Source organism: Pelophylax lessonae (genome assembly GCF_965119305.1).
Source record: "Pelophylax lessonae genome assembly, chromosome: 1".
Classification (NCBI taxonomy): domain Eukaryota; kingdom Metazoa; phylum Chordata; class Amphibia; order Anura; family Ranidae; genus Pelophylax; species Pelophylax lessonae.
In genome coordinates this window covers 18,885,573-18,900,971 of record NC_138768.1, presented here as the reverse complement: position 1 = coordinate 18,900,971, position 15,399 = coordinate 18,885,573, and the positions used below count along the sequence as shown (strand labels likewise).

Here is a 15,399-nt window from a genome sequence, read left to right as displayed (position 1 = left end):
GGGGGGGGGGTCAGAGTCTCTGGATCTTGGTCTAAGAGCCCTGTGTATGCGCTCAAACTCAATTGGGACATCAGGGGGTCTGCCCAAAATATCATTGAATATTTCCACTGTGGCGCGTGTAATTTGAGGGGGCTCAATCGATTCTGGAAGCCCCCTGAGCCTCAAATTATGGCGGTGGCCTCTATTATCAAGGTCCTCCATGTGGCGATGAAGTTCTCTGAGTTGGAAAGAGTGTGACTCACTTGTAAAGGTTAGGGAGTTGATGGAATCTTCTTGAAGGTTGGATTTAGCTTCCACTGCTTCAATCCTTCCTGTAATATGATGAATGTCTCTCTTTATGTTTGCAACCGCGAATGCTAATGAGGCCTTGATTTCGTCCGCTATGATCCTTAGGTCCTGGAAGTTTAATGGCGGAGCTGGTGCTGTGCTTTGCTGTGGAAATGGATCCCATGTCTGAGGAGGATTGCGGAGGTGTGGAGTAGCCACTCATATCCCGGGCAGAGCTTGTGTTGGGAGGTGATTGTGCGGTATCCACGGAGGCCCGAGATGAAGCCAGGGCCTCGCGTGAGAGCTGCTGCTGGCGAAATAGATCGGGGATGCTTCGGCTGTTTTGAGCGGGCGGATCGCGGGGCGAGCGGGATCTGGATGGGGAGGAGTGAGCGGACGACTTCCCCATGCTGGTCTTTCGTCGTTATTCTGGGTGGATCTGCTAATTTTCGGGCTGTAATCCCTGGATTGGCCGGGAGCAAGGAGATCAGGCAGCCATCTCAGTCCGGCGCCAAGCCACGCCCCCATATAATCCTATAAGTCTGTGATGATTATAGAATGTTTCACTACTAACCAATGAATACTCTGACTGATATCTAAAGGGATCTATAATCCTATAGGTCTGTGATGATTATAGAATGTTCCACAACTAACCGATGAACAATACTCTATATGGTATCTGATGTAAAGAAAGAAATCTCTCCCTACCTCACACACGTACCTGGCCCTCCCTACACTGCTAGAAATGTGTCTGCACTGTCTGACAAATTCCAAAAAAACTCTCTCTCTGCCTCAATCTTGTCCGTCTCCCTGTCTCATCGCCCGCTAGCAGCCTTTATGTAGTGTGGGGCGTGTACTTGGCCCTGAGCCATGATTGGCTAAAGGCAGCTTGTCTTTAGTCCAATCATGGCAGAGATCATTTGATTGGCCAAAGCATGAGGTCAGTGCATTATTGGAAACTCGAATTTCCTGCGAAAAAGCACATTTGTTCATCATTCGACGAACGATCGAACAAGCAATGTTCGAGTCGAACTTACCTTCTACTTGAACTCAAAGCTCATCCCTATACACGATGCTGGCAGTCCACAGGGTCAAGACCCCAGATCAGGTACCTCTGAGACAGCAACCCTATCCAAAACCCACTTATTTGGCTCAACTGAGTAGCCAGAGATAACCCCAGACTGTTGAGATGGAGCTTGGCACTGCAGCCCTACAACTCCACCATGCAATATTGGCCAGGGAAGCAGAATGCCAATGCTGATGGGTTATCCTGGCAGACAGAACTGGAGAAATAGACTCTACTACCCGGACATCCCCAAGCTGACCCGTTAGGGTCTAGGCGGGTATGCCGTTCCATGGAACTAAGGGGGAGCTATGTGACAAAAGCTGAGTTTTGCCTGTAAAGGAGAGTAATGGTTGTCAACAATGTCTCTTGGGGAATATGGTGATTTGATCCCACTTTACACTGTGGGCCCTATGGCCTGTTGCCCTGAAGTCTGTAACCCCTAAATAATCAAAGACATGCTTAGATGTGTACTCCTTGTGACAGATGCTAATATCATCAGCTCAACCCCCTGTCTCCCAGACATCTTTGAATATGCTGATTTACCCATCTGTTGGATAATGCGTATTGTACTATTTAATCGTGCTCTGTGACTGATTGCTGTGTAACCGTGCTCTGCGACTGATTACTGTGTAACCGTGCTCTGTGACTGATTGCTGTGTAACCGTGCTCTGCGACTGATTGCTGTGTAACCGTGCTCTGCGACTGATTGCTGTGTAACTGTGCTCTGTGACTGATTGTTGTGTAACTGTGCTGCGACCGATTGCTGTGTAACTGTGCTCTGCGACTGATTGATGTGTAACTGTGCTCTGCGATTGATTGCTGTGTAACTGTGCTCTGTGACTGATTGCTGTGTAACTGTGCTGCGACCAATTGCTGTGTATCCGTGCTCTGTGACTGATTGCTGTGTAACCGTGCTCTGTGACTGATTACTGTTTAACCGTGCTCTGCGACTGATTGCTGTGTAACTGTGCTCTGTGACTGATTGCTGTTTAACTGTGCTCTGTGACTGATTGCTGTGTAACTGTGCTCTGCGACTGATTGCTGTGTAACTGTGCTGTGACTGATTGCTGTGTAACTGTGCTCTGCGACTAATTGCTGGGTAACCATGCTCTGCGACTGATTGCTGTGCAACCGTGCTCTGCGACTGATTGCTGTGTAGCAGTGCTCTGAGACTGATTGCTGTGTAACCGTGCTCTGCGACTGATTGCTGTGTAACCGTGCTCTGCGAATGATTGCTGTGTAACTGTGCTCTGCGACTGATAGCAATCTACGCTCGGTGACTGCGACTGACTGACCGTGCTCGGCAACTGATAGCGACCTGTGACTGACTGACAGTGATCTGCGACTGACTGTGCCCTGCGACTGACGGTGCCCAGCGACTGGCAGTGCCGACGGTGCCCTGTGACTGACTGAGCGTACTCTGTGACTGAGTACCTGGGAAGACTGGTAAGTATCTTTGTGACTGGTGAGTATCTTTGCGACTGGTGAGTATCTTTGTGACTGGTGAGTATCTTAGCGACTGGTGAGTTTATTAGCGACTGGTGAGTACCCCAGGTTTAGTACCAGGGGAGATAGAGGTAGTGTAGGTAAGGAATAGCAGGTCATTAACATTATTCCCATAGAGTAGTGGGTAATAATGTCCGACAGGATTGCGGATGCCACTCAGTGCACTTCTTGCTGCATGTATGCATTCCTTGATGAACCAATCGAGGGCGAATACTGCTGTGCAAGATGTGAGCGACTTGTTGCTCTGGAAGCCCAAATCCTGGATCTAGAAAACACAGTGGCAACACTGCGTTGTATCAAAAACCTGGAAAGGAGCTTGGACATTACCCATCAGGCGCTGGCAGGGGCCAGCATAGGAGGAGGAAGGAGTAGAAGAGACGCAGGCATCAGTGGTAGGCAGCTGGGTGACTGTTAGGAAGGGTAGTAGGAAGAGTGTCAGGGAGGCCAGTCCTGAGTTGGTACACCCTAACAAATTTGCCAAATTGCAGGTTGAGGGGTATATCAGCTCAGGGGTGTCAGTGCTGGAGCAGGCGCCCTCCCCCAGCTGCCAGGGGAGTGGCGGCTCCAGGAGGAAGGGGGGCCGAGATTCAGGAAAGGTTAGACAGGTTGTGGGGAACTCAATCATCAAGAGGACAGAGAGGGCAATCTGTCAAAAAGATTGCGGTAGCCGAACAGTATGCTGCTTACCAGGCGCTCGAGTTTGGCACATCGCGGATCTGGTAGACTATTTTATTATAGATTATCAGATTATTGTGCGGGGGTGGGGATGACCCAGCGGTCATGGTGCATGTGGGCACTAATGACAAAGTAAAAGGAAGGTGGAGGATCCTAAAGAACGATTTCAGGGACTTAGGTAATAGATTGAGGAAAAGGACCTCCAAGGTGGTTTTCTCTGAAATACTGCTGGTACCTCGAGCCACACAGGAGAGGCAGAAGGAGATTAGGCAACTTAACAAGTGGCTGAGGAATTGGTGTAGGAAGGAGAGGTTTGGGTTCCTGGAGAACTGGGCTAACTTCTCAGTCGGCTACCGGCTCTTTAGTAAGGATGTGCTGCACCTTAATGGGGACGGTACAGCTCTTTTGGGGAGAAAGATGGCCACCAAGTTGGAGGGGCTTTTAAACTAGGAGACGGGGGGAGGGCTCAGAAGTAGAGTCAGTCAGGAAGGAGCAAAGGACTGAAGGCAGTAGTAGAGTCAGCAGCGACCGTAGTTCAATAACGTCAATTGGGGGGTCTGTGAGGGAAAAACTCAGACCAAACAGGAATAAAACATAATCACCATTCACGATTAACTTCCACAAAACTAAGAGGGGTATATGCTAATGCCAGGAGCCTAGCTAATAAAATGGATGAGTTGGAAATGTTAGTACATGAGGAGGACATAGACCTTGTGGGAATAACGGAGACTTGGTTCGACCCTTCACATGACTGGCTGGCCAATATCCAAGGGTATTCGGTGTACCGGAAGGACAGGGTAGGAAAAAGAGGGGGAGGGGTATGTCTCTATGTCAAGAACAATGTAAAGGTGATAGAGAGGAGTAACATTACGGAAGGGATGAGTATGGAGTTAGAATCCGTGTGGGTAGAACTCCATAGGGAAGGAGAAAAGGGAAAAGTAATTGTGGGGGTTTGCTATAGGCCACCCAACCAAAGGGAGAAGGTAGAGCTGGAATTTTTAGCACTATTGGGTAAAGTGGCAAAACTGGGATCAGTCATCATATTGGGGGACTTCAATTATCCCGACATTGACTGGGAATAGGGGACTGCACACTCACAAAAGGCCCGTCTATTCACGGAAACCTTACAGGATAACTACCTGTCGCAGTTGGTAGATTCTCCTACTAGAGAAAATGCAGTCCTGGATCTATTGATCACTAATGACCCAGACCTACTCTCGGAGGTAGGAGTCCAGGACAACCTGGGCTCTAGCGATCACAGGATGATCACATTTAAAGTAAATAACAATATAACAAGGCAAGAGGGGAACATAAGAACCCTAAACTTCAGAAGGGCAAACTTTCCAAAATTGTGCTCAATGATGGAAAGGGTAAACTGGGACCAAACCCTGGGATCACTGACCACGGAGGAAAAATGGGAATGCTTTAGGAACATATTAAACAAATGCATCTTGCAGTGCATTCCTATGGGAAATAAATTTAGAAGAGACAAAGCCAAACCTGGCTGGCTAAACCGTAGCGTTAAAAAACTTATTAGGGGAAAAAAATGGCCTTCAAGAAATATAAATCAGAGGGCACAGTATCGGCTTTCGAGCAATACAAGGAGGCAAATAAGAAAAGTAAATACAAAATCAAAATGGCTAAAATCAACTTTGAGAGACAAATAGTGGAGGATAGTAAAAAAAACCCCAAAGAAATTCTTTAAATATTTCAACAGCAAAAAAACTAGGGCAGATGGGAGGATGGTTACAGAGGACACTGAAAAAGCAACCGTGCTGAATGCTTTTTTCTCGTCAGTCTATATACAGGAAACGGAGGGGTACACTGACCATGACTGTATGGTTGGTAGTAATACACAGGACTTGCCACTATGGCTAACAGAGGGTGAAATAAGGGAAAGGCTGGATAAACTTAACACAAACAAAGGGGGTGTATATGATCCCTGCGCTGTCTGAGGTGATAAGAGATCCCCTGCTGCAGCACCCCTGAGACTGATACTAAAACAGTTAAATGATATTGATATGGGGGTAGTGGTGCGCTTCAAGGGTTAACTCTTATAGATTTCTTTTAAATAAGTGGGTGTATTGTGCAAATATCTTAATTTTGAAAGTGCTTGATGTGCTAGATATCTGTGTACATATAAATAAAAATGAAAATGCAGGTGTGTAGTGCTGATCGCAGAAATGGAGTGGAGTGAGGCAAACAGAGCTCACTGAACAGTCTGAATAGATACCAAAGGCAACACTTTCTGGCCTACAAGCTTGATATACTGCACCATGAGAAATCTCTGTCTCTGAGGCACTATAACACCGGATAAGGAGGATAGGAGTAAGAAAACGAATCGAACAAACACCCATAAGGAGCCCAACAAGTCTGTTCCATAGAGGATTCAAGGATCCGGAGTGAGGCAAACAGAGCTCACTGAACAGTCTGAATAGATACCAAAGGCAACACTTTCTGGCCTACAAGGTGAGAGGCTAGAGCACATAGAGGTGATACACAGGTGAAGGAGAACACAGTCACTCGATTTAACCCTTGAAGCACGGTCACAAAGAAGAGGATTATTCACAATTTTTTTTTGAGATTCACTTTGTGGACTATTCATTACTTACTTTAAGGATCGCAACAGAGTTGCTCACAGATTGTTTTTTCAACACCCACTAATTATAACAAGCATGCAGCACTCTATCTGAGCACCTATATTTTATTCACTTTTTTAATTGGATTGAAGATTGATACTGTGTTTTATAGATATTTTTCATATATCTGTATAGATTTCAACACAAGTACAAACAGGAAGAATTGTAATATTTTATTGATTGATATACACATTTCTGCGATCAGCACTACACACCTGCAGTTTCATTTTTATTTATATGTACACAGATATCTAGCACATCAAGCACTTTCAAAATTAAGATATTTGCACAATACACCCACTTATTTAAAAGAAATCTATAAGAGTTAACCCTTGAAGCGCACCACTACCCCCATATCATTAACACAAACAAATCACCAGGCCCGGATGGTGTACATCCGAGAGTACTCAAGGAACTCAGTAAGGTTATATCCAGACCGCTGTTCCTGATCTTTGCTGACAGTATTAGGACAGGAGATGTACCAGGGGATTGGAGGAAAGCTAAAGTGATTCCGATATTCAAAAAGGGCCAGAGGCATATCCCGGGAAATTATAGGCCTGTCAGTTTGACATTGATAGTTTGTCAACTTCTGGAGGGGATGATAAGGGACTATATCGTAGAGTTTGCTAAAGACAACAACATCATCAGCAGTAACCAGCACGGGTTTACAAATGGGCGTTCTTGACAAACCAATCTCTTAACATTCTACGAGGAGGTGAGCTGTGAGCTAGATAGGGGGAGACCAGTGGATGTGGTGTACCTAGATTTCGCTAAGGCGTTTGATACAGTTCCCCACAAGCGCTTAATTTATAAAATAAGGTCTGCAGGTATCGACAGCAGGGTTTGCTCTTGGATACGGAACTGGCTAAAAGGGCGTGTCCAAAGAGTGGTAATAAACAGCGCATACTCAGACTGGTCTGAGGTGGTAAGCGGGGTCCCCCAAGGCTCAGTCCTGGGACCAACCTTGTTCAATTTATTCATAAACAGCATTGAGGACGGGATCAGTAGTTCGATATCAATTTTGCAGATGACACAAAATTGGGCAGGGCAATAACTGCTCAGCATGAAGCAGATATCCTACAGAATGACCTGGACAAAATAACGGAGTGGGCAACGACATGGCAAATGAGGTTTAATGTGGAGAAGTGTAAGGTTTTGCACTTGGGGACTAAAAACATAAAAGCACAATACACGTTACGGGGGGAACCCTTGGGGGAATCGAAAATGGAGAAAGATCTGGGAGTCTTGGTTGATGATAGATTAGGCAATAGCATGCAATGTCAAGTGGCAGCTGCCAAAGCCAGCAGAATATTAGCATGCATAAAGAAAGGGATGTATTCCAGAGATAAGACTATAATCCTTCCACTTTATAAAACTCTGGTCCGACCGCATCTGGAGTTCTCTGTCCAGTTCTGGTCGCCAGTCCTCAGGAGGGATGTGTTGGAGCTGGAGAGAGTCCAGAGAAGGGCAACTAAACTGATTAGGGGATTGGAGGACCTTAATTATGAAGAGCGTCTGCAATTGCTTGATTTATTCTCCCTGGAGAAGAGACGCCTGAGGGGGGACATGATAGCAATTTATAAATATCTCAATGGGGATCTCGGCATAGAAAAACAGCTATTCAGTTGAAGGGATTGCATGAGGACTTGAGGGCATACAATGCGATTAGAGGAGAAGCGTTTTAACCTCAGGCAACGTGGGGGGTTCTTTACTGTTAGGGCTACAAGATTGTGGAATTCTCTACCACAAGAGGTGGTTTCTGCGGGAAGTATGGTGATTTTCAAAAGACTCTTAGACGTACATCTCAAGGAACAGAACATTCAGGGCTATTTGAGATGATTACAGCCACACACACACCTATACAGGTTGAACTGGATGGACTATTGTCTTTATTTAACCTCACCTACTATTTAACTATGTAACTATATGTATTGCATGAGCTCAAGGACGGCCTTCTGGAAGCTAATTGGCTCAGGTTGATTGTATCATTGTCATCTGTTAAGTTGCTGAATGGAAATAGAATATTGTTTGTGGTCATTATGCCTTAGAAATGTTAATGAACTCGCATTGCTTCTGTTCAGATGGCTAGATGATTAGTTTAAGTTAATTATATATACAATTTCATCTGCATAATAATGTAATCAGACAACCCCTGACCTGCGCGTGGTAATTTGAGCAGGAGGGGGTTGTCCATGCAGTATATAAATTCTGTGTGACTGTTCAATAAAGAGTTTGTTTTTTACCCCTTCATGAAGTCTTGACTCATGTTTGGGGGATTGGGAGCTATTTTCTCTTCTTGGTGTTACTTCGACTGGTATTTCGGGAGAAGCTGCACGGATGTCTCTCATAGAGACTATGGGATCCGTTACAGTGTACTTGATGTGCCGTTACCAGACATTTCTGTCTCTCTTCTGATTCATTCATTCCTATTCACATTTAGGCCTAATGCACACAGGGCATTAGAAAAAATGAGCAGCAGAGCCACTACCAACGCCAGGAAAAATCAGCTGCAAAAACATGATTTTAGTAGCATTTTTTTAAATTGGTGTTAATGCTTGTTTAACCATTGTAGCTTTTAGCTGAATTTTTCTGCCTCTTTTCAAAATCAATGGTTGCCTATGAGCCGTCTTTAATGCTGCTTTAAGCCCATTGATTTGAATGGAAGTCACATCCAAGTCAGAACATGTTGATCCGACTTGTGGTACAGCTTGCACTCTGAGGATCTTGAGGGGGAACTCCATGCCAAAATTGGTGTGAGGTACCCACCAAATCCATACCAGACCCTTATCCAAGCATGCAGCTCGGCAGGTCAGGAAAGGGGAAGGGACAAGCGAATGGCACCACCCCTCCTGGACCATACCAGGCCACACACCCTCAACATGGGGAGGTGGATGCTTTGGGGCAGGGGCCTCTTCCCGACAACCCTGGGTGGCGATGAGTGATGACAAAAGGGGCAGGTCTCCGGGTGATATCACCGGGTGGCTACACTCCATGGCTCTATAAGAAGCCACAAAGAGTGAAGTCGGCATAATCACGGGAGACATTGTAGGAAGAGGACCGGAATTGGCAGAGAAGACCAGAGGGAGAAGATTGGAGGAAGAAGACCAGAGGGAGAAGACCAGAGGGAGAAGATCAAAGGAAGATTTTTAATAAAGGACTTCTCAAAACCGTCTCTTGTCATTATTTAAACTACAATGACTTTTTTTGGGTGAATGGGTAGGGGTACAATGTACCCAATACCCAATCACATGGGGGGGCAGGATCTGGGGGCCCTCTTGTTACAGGAGGCATCCAAATTCTGAAAAGCCCTCTGCCTGCAGACCCCCACAACCACTGCTCAGGGTTGTCGGGAAGAGGCCCTTGTCCCCATCAACATGGGGACAAGGTGCTTCCAGGTGGGGGTTAAGAGCCCCCCCTGCACCAAAGCCCCCACCATGTTGAGGGCGTGTGGTCTGGTATGGTCCAGAAGGGGGTGGGGCCGCTCGCTCATCTCCTCCCCTTTCCTGACCTGCCGGGCTGCATGCTCGGATAATGGTATGGACTTTGGGGGGACCCCAAGCCAATTTTTTGAGTGGAGTTCCTCTCAAAACCCATACCAGACCCAAAGGGCCTGGTATAGAACCTGGGGGGGACCCCCACACCGTTTTTTTTTTTCTATTTTGGTGTGGAGTTCCCCCTCAAGATCTTCAGAGCGTAAGTCGCACCACAAGTCGGATCATCATGACCCGACTTGGATGCAACGTTCATTCAAATCAATGGGCTCCAAGGGGGAACCATTGATTTTCACATAAAAAAAAAAAACGTATGATGTGGCTTGACGCAGTATAAGCAACGTTTAGCAGCCTTTAGCAGCATCAGACATTTCTACAGCTGTAACGCCGGTCCTCAGAGCGCACTGGCCCAGTTTTTTTTTTGCAGTTTTAAATACGCCTATTCCATTTACAGCTTTAAAACCTCTGTGTGTGTATGAAGCCATAAAATAACATGGAGGGGCATTTTTAAGCTGAAAAAAAAAAAATGTCTGATGCTCCTGAAAGCAGCTGCAAAAACGCCCTGTGTGCATGGGGCCATATAGAAAGACCGCCTGGTAGCTGGAATCTAACTCCATCATATTATGTATTTTTTTTTTAAGCAAACTATAATTGCAGAACTCTTATAACTGTATATAGTAATGTGTGTTCTTCTGTCTTCTATAAAAAGCTGCATAAATATGTGAGAAATGTTCATTACACCAACCCAGATGATGGCGAGATCTACTTTAATGAGAGAAAAGAAGTTCCAACCGATCTTATTTTACAAAGCTGGATTTTGTTGAACAATACAAAATCTTCATTTAGAACAATTTCCACTATGCAAGGACCAGATTATATGCCTGGACCATTTCCCAATATGAGTGATCCATCCTTCTGGAGAAGAGGCAACGTAAGAAACTACTTTATTTTCTTTTTTTATTGTTTGATGAGGAGGTTCATAATTCAGATTTATAGAGATTTTCTAGTCTTAATTTAACCACTTGCCGACCGCCGCCCGACTATATACGGCAGCGGTCAGCCCCTCCCAGGCAAAGTGACGTACCGGTACCTCACTAGCCTGGGAGCGAATAGGGGGCGAGCGAGCACCGCTGGAGGCGCGCTCCCGCCCCCGCTCGTAACCCAAAAAGCCAGCGCGTGTGACCGGTGGACCCGATGTCGGTCGGTCACTCGCAATCGTCGGGTAGAGAGGGAGAAAGGCAGGCGGCTAGTGTAAACAAAGCCTCCTGTCACTCTCCCCTGTGCAAAAGCACAGATCACTCGGTCCTGCTATGTAGGACCGTTGATCTGTGCTGTTACACACACAGCCACATCCAATGACAGTAAGAAACACGCCCCTAGGGACACACTTAACCCCTCCCTCTCCAATAAAGTTAACCCCTTCCCTCCCAGTGTCATTTTTACAGTAACAGTGCATATGTATAGCACTGATTACTGTAGAAATGTCACTGGTACCCCCAAAAGTGTAAAAATGTCAGTCAAGGGTCCAATCTGTCCACCGCAATGTCGCAGTCCCGCAAAAAAAATTGCAGCTCGCCGCCATTACAATAAAATGACAAAAATCTTTCCCTTAGTTAGTAAACGCAATAACTTTTGCGCAAACCAATCAAAATACGCTTATTGTGATTTTTTTTTACCAAACATATGTAGCAGAAAACAAATTGGCCTAAAATGTTAAAAAATGTTGATTTTTACTTTTTTGGGGGGGAATTTCTTATAAAAAAATGTGAAAAATATTGTTATTTTTGCAAAATTGTCGCTCTTTTTTTGTTTATAGCGCATGATCAAAAAATTGCACAGGTGATCAAATACCACCAAAAGAAAGCTCTGTCCGTTAAAGTCACGCAGTGCCGAGTCGCAAAATACCTCCTGGTCAGGAAGGGGGTAAAATCTTCCGGGGCTTAAGTGGTTAAGATATACTAGCCAATGTGCCTCTCCATGAAAGGGGTCATTTTTGGAGCCATTGAAGGTTTCTGATTGTAAAAATTGGTGTACATAAAGTTTCTTTATTGATTTTCTATGTGTGTGTATGTGTTATGGAATAAAGTTGTCAGAGGACGTACTGGGGGGGGCGCTGTAAATCTCTGGCACAAATGACATGGATATGGGTGTGCACCCTAAAGATCAGACACATATGTGTGTGTGTGTGCATGTGTATCTATATACTGACAGTGTCAGAGCAATGGACGGTGTCAGTTAGCATTAGTAAAGCCTCGTACACACGCACAGATTGTTGGCCGACCGATCTGTCGTCTTTTTTCCAGTGTTGTTTGTTGGTTGGAATGTGCTCTAGACTTGCACTGGACTTTTGTTGGCCAACAAAAACCAACTTCAGAAGTGATGTCATGTTAAGTTGACTTTCCGTGTGTTTTTTCTTCTCTGAGCATGCCCAGTCTTGCTCATCTGATCTTTGTCTGCCGAAATCTGTACTGACTGAGGAACAATCGGCCGTTCTGTTGTTGGCCAATAAAAATTTATAGCCTGCACACCAGATTTTTTTCGGCCGAAAAGTCGCAGTTGGTTGTCGGAAGCATCATACTAACAAGCCTGCAATCGGCCGATCGGACGTTGGCCGACAATTTACAGCCAACAATCTGGGCGTGTGTACGGGGCTTAAGGCAAGAGACTGCGCCAGTAGTTTTTATTTTTATTATTTTTATTCTTTTTATTTTTTACATTTTTTTTTTTTTAGCCCTTTTAGGGAGTTTTGGTGAAATATCAGGGGTCTAAACAGGAGAAATCTGCACCACAAGGGATGATTAGGGCGTGCATGCCTATAAACATGGAATATAAATATTAAAGGAAATAGCAGAACTGAAATGAACATAATAATAATAAAACATCCAATGGTGGCATTGAGAAGTTCAGGATGTCCTTATAACATGCCCCCGCACTCCATGAAAGACTGATGACAAAAAAAAGTACAGATTTGATGGACAGTATTTTTTTTCTAGCATGAAATTTCAGGGGCAGAGATTAAGCAGATTTTGTAGAGGAATAAAAATTGTCTTTTCAGAGACTGAAGGCAGAAAAATCATTCAAATTTGTAGCACAGCTTTTAGTCATGTTTTATAGGGAACATACCCTTGTCCTCATCAACATGGGGAAAAGGTGCTTCACCAGAGGGTCCCTGCGACGGTACTAACCGTCACTATGATTTCAAAAATCAGATACTTGGTGGTTTGGATTGCTTCAAATGGAGTCTGTATTTACAATTGATGCTAACGTGTATTGTACTGCAATGTCAGCCATGTCTTCATATAGAGATGTGAAGGTTTAATCCTACACTGGGAGACTTAGACTGTTCTAGACTGCTAATACTGTCTGTGTTCTGAGAAGGAATGTGTATTGTGTTAAGTATTCCTGTTCCATTCTTACATGTTAATGACCTTGCATTGTTCTGGCCAGGTGGCTAGATTATTAGTTTAGGGTTATTTTGTGCCTGTTTACAAATCTATCTGCATATGCTAATGCAATCAGTCTCACATTACCTGATAGTGTATATCATGTGTTTGTGTGGGTTCAATAAACAGTTCTTACTTACTCTCCACATAGAGTGTGATCTCAGGTTTGTGGGAGAAGGCTATACCAGCTCTATCTCCCTTCTGCTAGGATCGCTAAATCCCTAGCTATGGTAAGAGCGGTTCCTGCTCTACTCTACAGCATCCCTCCCACTAGGGGGAAGAGAACATCTCTGGCGGCAAAACCCCTCTTTCCATCGGGGCGGCCGCTACAGTCCCCTTGGAAAGCTTTTCTCCACATGTTAAGGGCATGTGGCCTGATATGTTTCCAGAGGGGGGCACATGCTCCTCATTCTCTTTCTCTGGCCAACCAGGCTACATGCTTTGGTAAGGGTCTGGTATGGATATTAGGGCAACATTACTATAACACTCTCATCAAAATCCTCTCATCCAAACATTGTGAACTATTTTCTACCTCTATTCCCTTATTTTCTTACTTCACCATCCCCCACCCCCCCCCACTGCCTCCACCCACCGACTTGCTTACTGCCAAGGAGATTGCCAATCACTTCAAAAACAAAATCAACTCAATTTGTGATGAGATGTCCAGCGTCCAGCTTTCTCCGTCAACCAACACACCAGGTCCAACACCACACTCAATACTTCCCTCCTTCAACCCTGTTACCATTGAAGAAGTTGCCGAACACGGCGGCCCACCTCTCCACCTGTCTGCTAAACCCTGCCCCCTCACAATTACTGCGGCCACCTTCCTACCCTATCCTAAACTCTCTAAGCCACATCTTCAACTTCTCCCTCTCCTCCGGCACCTTTCCCTTCCACTCAAACATTCACTGGTTACCCCCATGCTTAAAAAACCCTCAATGGACCCCATCTGTATGAATTAACTTAAGACCCATCTCTCTGCTCCCATTTGCCTCCAAACTTCTTGAACGCCTTGTCCACAAACTTTTGAGATGCTATCTCACTGACAACAACCTTCTCAATCCACTACAGTCCGGCTTCCACCTACAACATTCTACTGAAACTGCCCTAATAAAAATCACCAATGATCTACTAAATGCTAAAATCAACAGCCGGTACTCCATACTCATACTTTTGGACCTTTCTGCTGCCTTTGACACAGTTGACTCTGCTCTTTCCATCTCCACTAACTCTCATTATCTCCACCAACCTTTATCATCTCCTCGGCTCCTCTTCCTCTTTCTGTTGGGGTATCCCAAGGCTCCATCCTTGGGCCCCTCTTATTTTCTCTCTATACCTCTTCTCTGGGCCAATTAATAACCTCCCATGGCTTCCAATACCACCTCTATTCTGACGACAACCAGCTATATCTCTCGACTCCTCAATGCACCCCCTCAATATCCTCACGTATCACAAATTTGCTGAGCAACAAATCAGTATGGATATCACACCACTTCTTCAAACTCAATCGTCCTAAAACTGAACTTGCAATATTTTCTCATCCCTGATCCCCCCCATGACTTTACCAATGAGATCAACGACACAATCATTGGTCCCTCCACACAAGTCAGGGTGCTAGACTCTGTCCTCTCCTTCAGCCCCCACATCCAATCACTAGTTAAATCTTACCTTGCCTCCACAACATTTCCAGAATTTGCCCCCTTCTGACTAAGGACACCACAAAATAACATATTCACTCATGGGTTATTTCCCACCATTACTACTGCAAATACCTCCTCACTGGCCTACCGTTATACAGGCTGTCCCCCCTTCGGTCTTTTATGAATGCTGCTGCTAGACTAATACACATTGCTAACCGATGTGTGACTGCTGCTCCTCTCTGAAAATCTCTTGACTGGCTTCCTCTACCCCACCATATAAAATTAAAAATACTAACCACAACATACAAAGCCATCCACAACACTGCCCCTAGCTACATCACCAACCTCCTCTGCAGATAAGGCCCAACTTGTTGTCTCCACCCTTCCGGGGACCTCCTACTCTCTGGTTCCCTTTACCTCCTCCTACACTCATCTCCAGGACTTCTCCAGAGCATCTCCCATCCTCTGGAACTCCCTGCCCTAGTATGTCAAATCAGCTACTACCCAATCCACCTTTAAGCAATCCTTGAAAACTCACTTATTCAGAGAAGCCACCTAAGAACTGCACTTGTGTTACCTCCATCAGATCATCCCCTACAGCTATCACCTTTTGTACACCCTCCCCCTCCCTTTATATTGTAAGCTCCAGCCCTCTTATTCCTTCTGTATTGA

At 45.2% G+C, this 15,399-nt stretch overlaps 1 protein-coding gene across 2 annotated transcripts in view; it reads left to right on the top strand.

Moving 5' to 3' along the window:
• LOC309551481 (vomeronasal type-2 receptor 26-like) overlaps positions 1 to 15,399 on the top strand; it is a gene marked incomplete at both ends in the record, with an annotated part of 1,345,010 nt that overhangs the window by 1,317,338 nt on the left and 12,273 nt on the right. The window contains one exon of one of the 2 annotated variants that reach the window (XM_082252086.1): positions 10,538 to 10,575. The exons of the other annotated variant lie outside the window; for it this stretch is intronic. Coding sequence (XP_082108212.1) covers positions 10,543 to 10,575 — 33 coding nt within the window. Of the gene's footprint in view, positions 1 to 10,537; positions 10,576 to 15,399 lie in introns of those variants that run through there. 2 annotated transcript variants of the gene reach the window in all.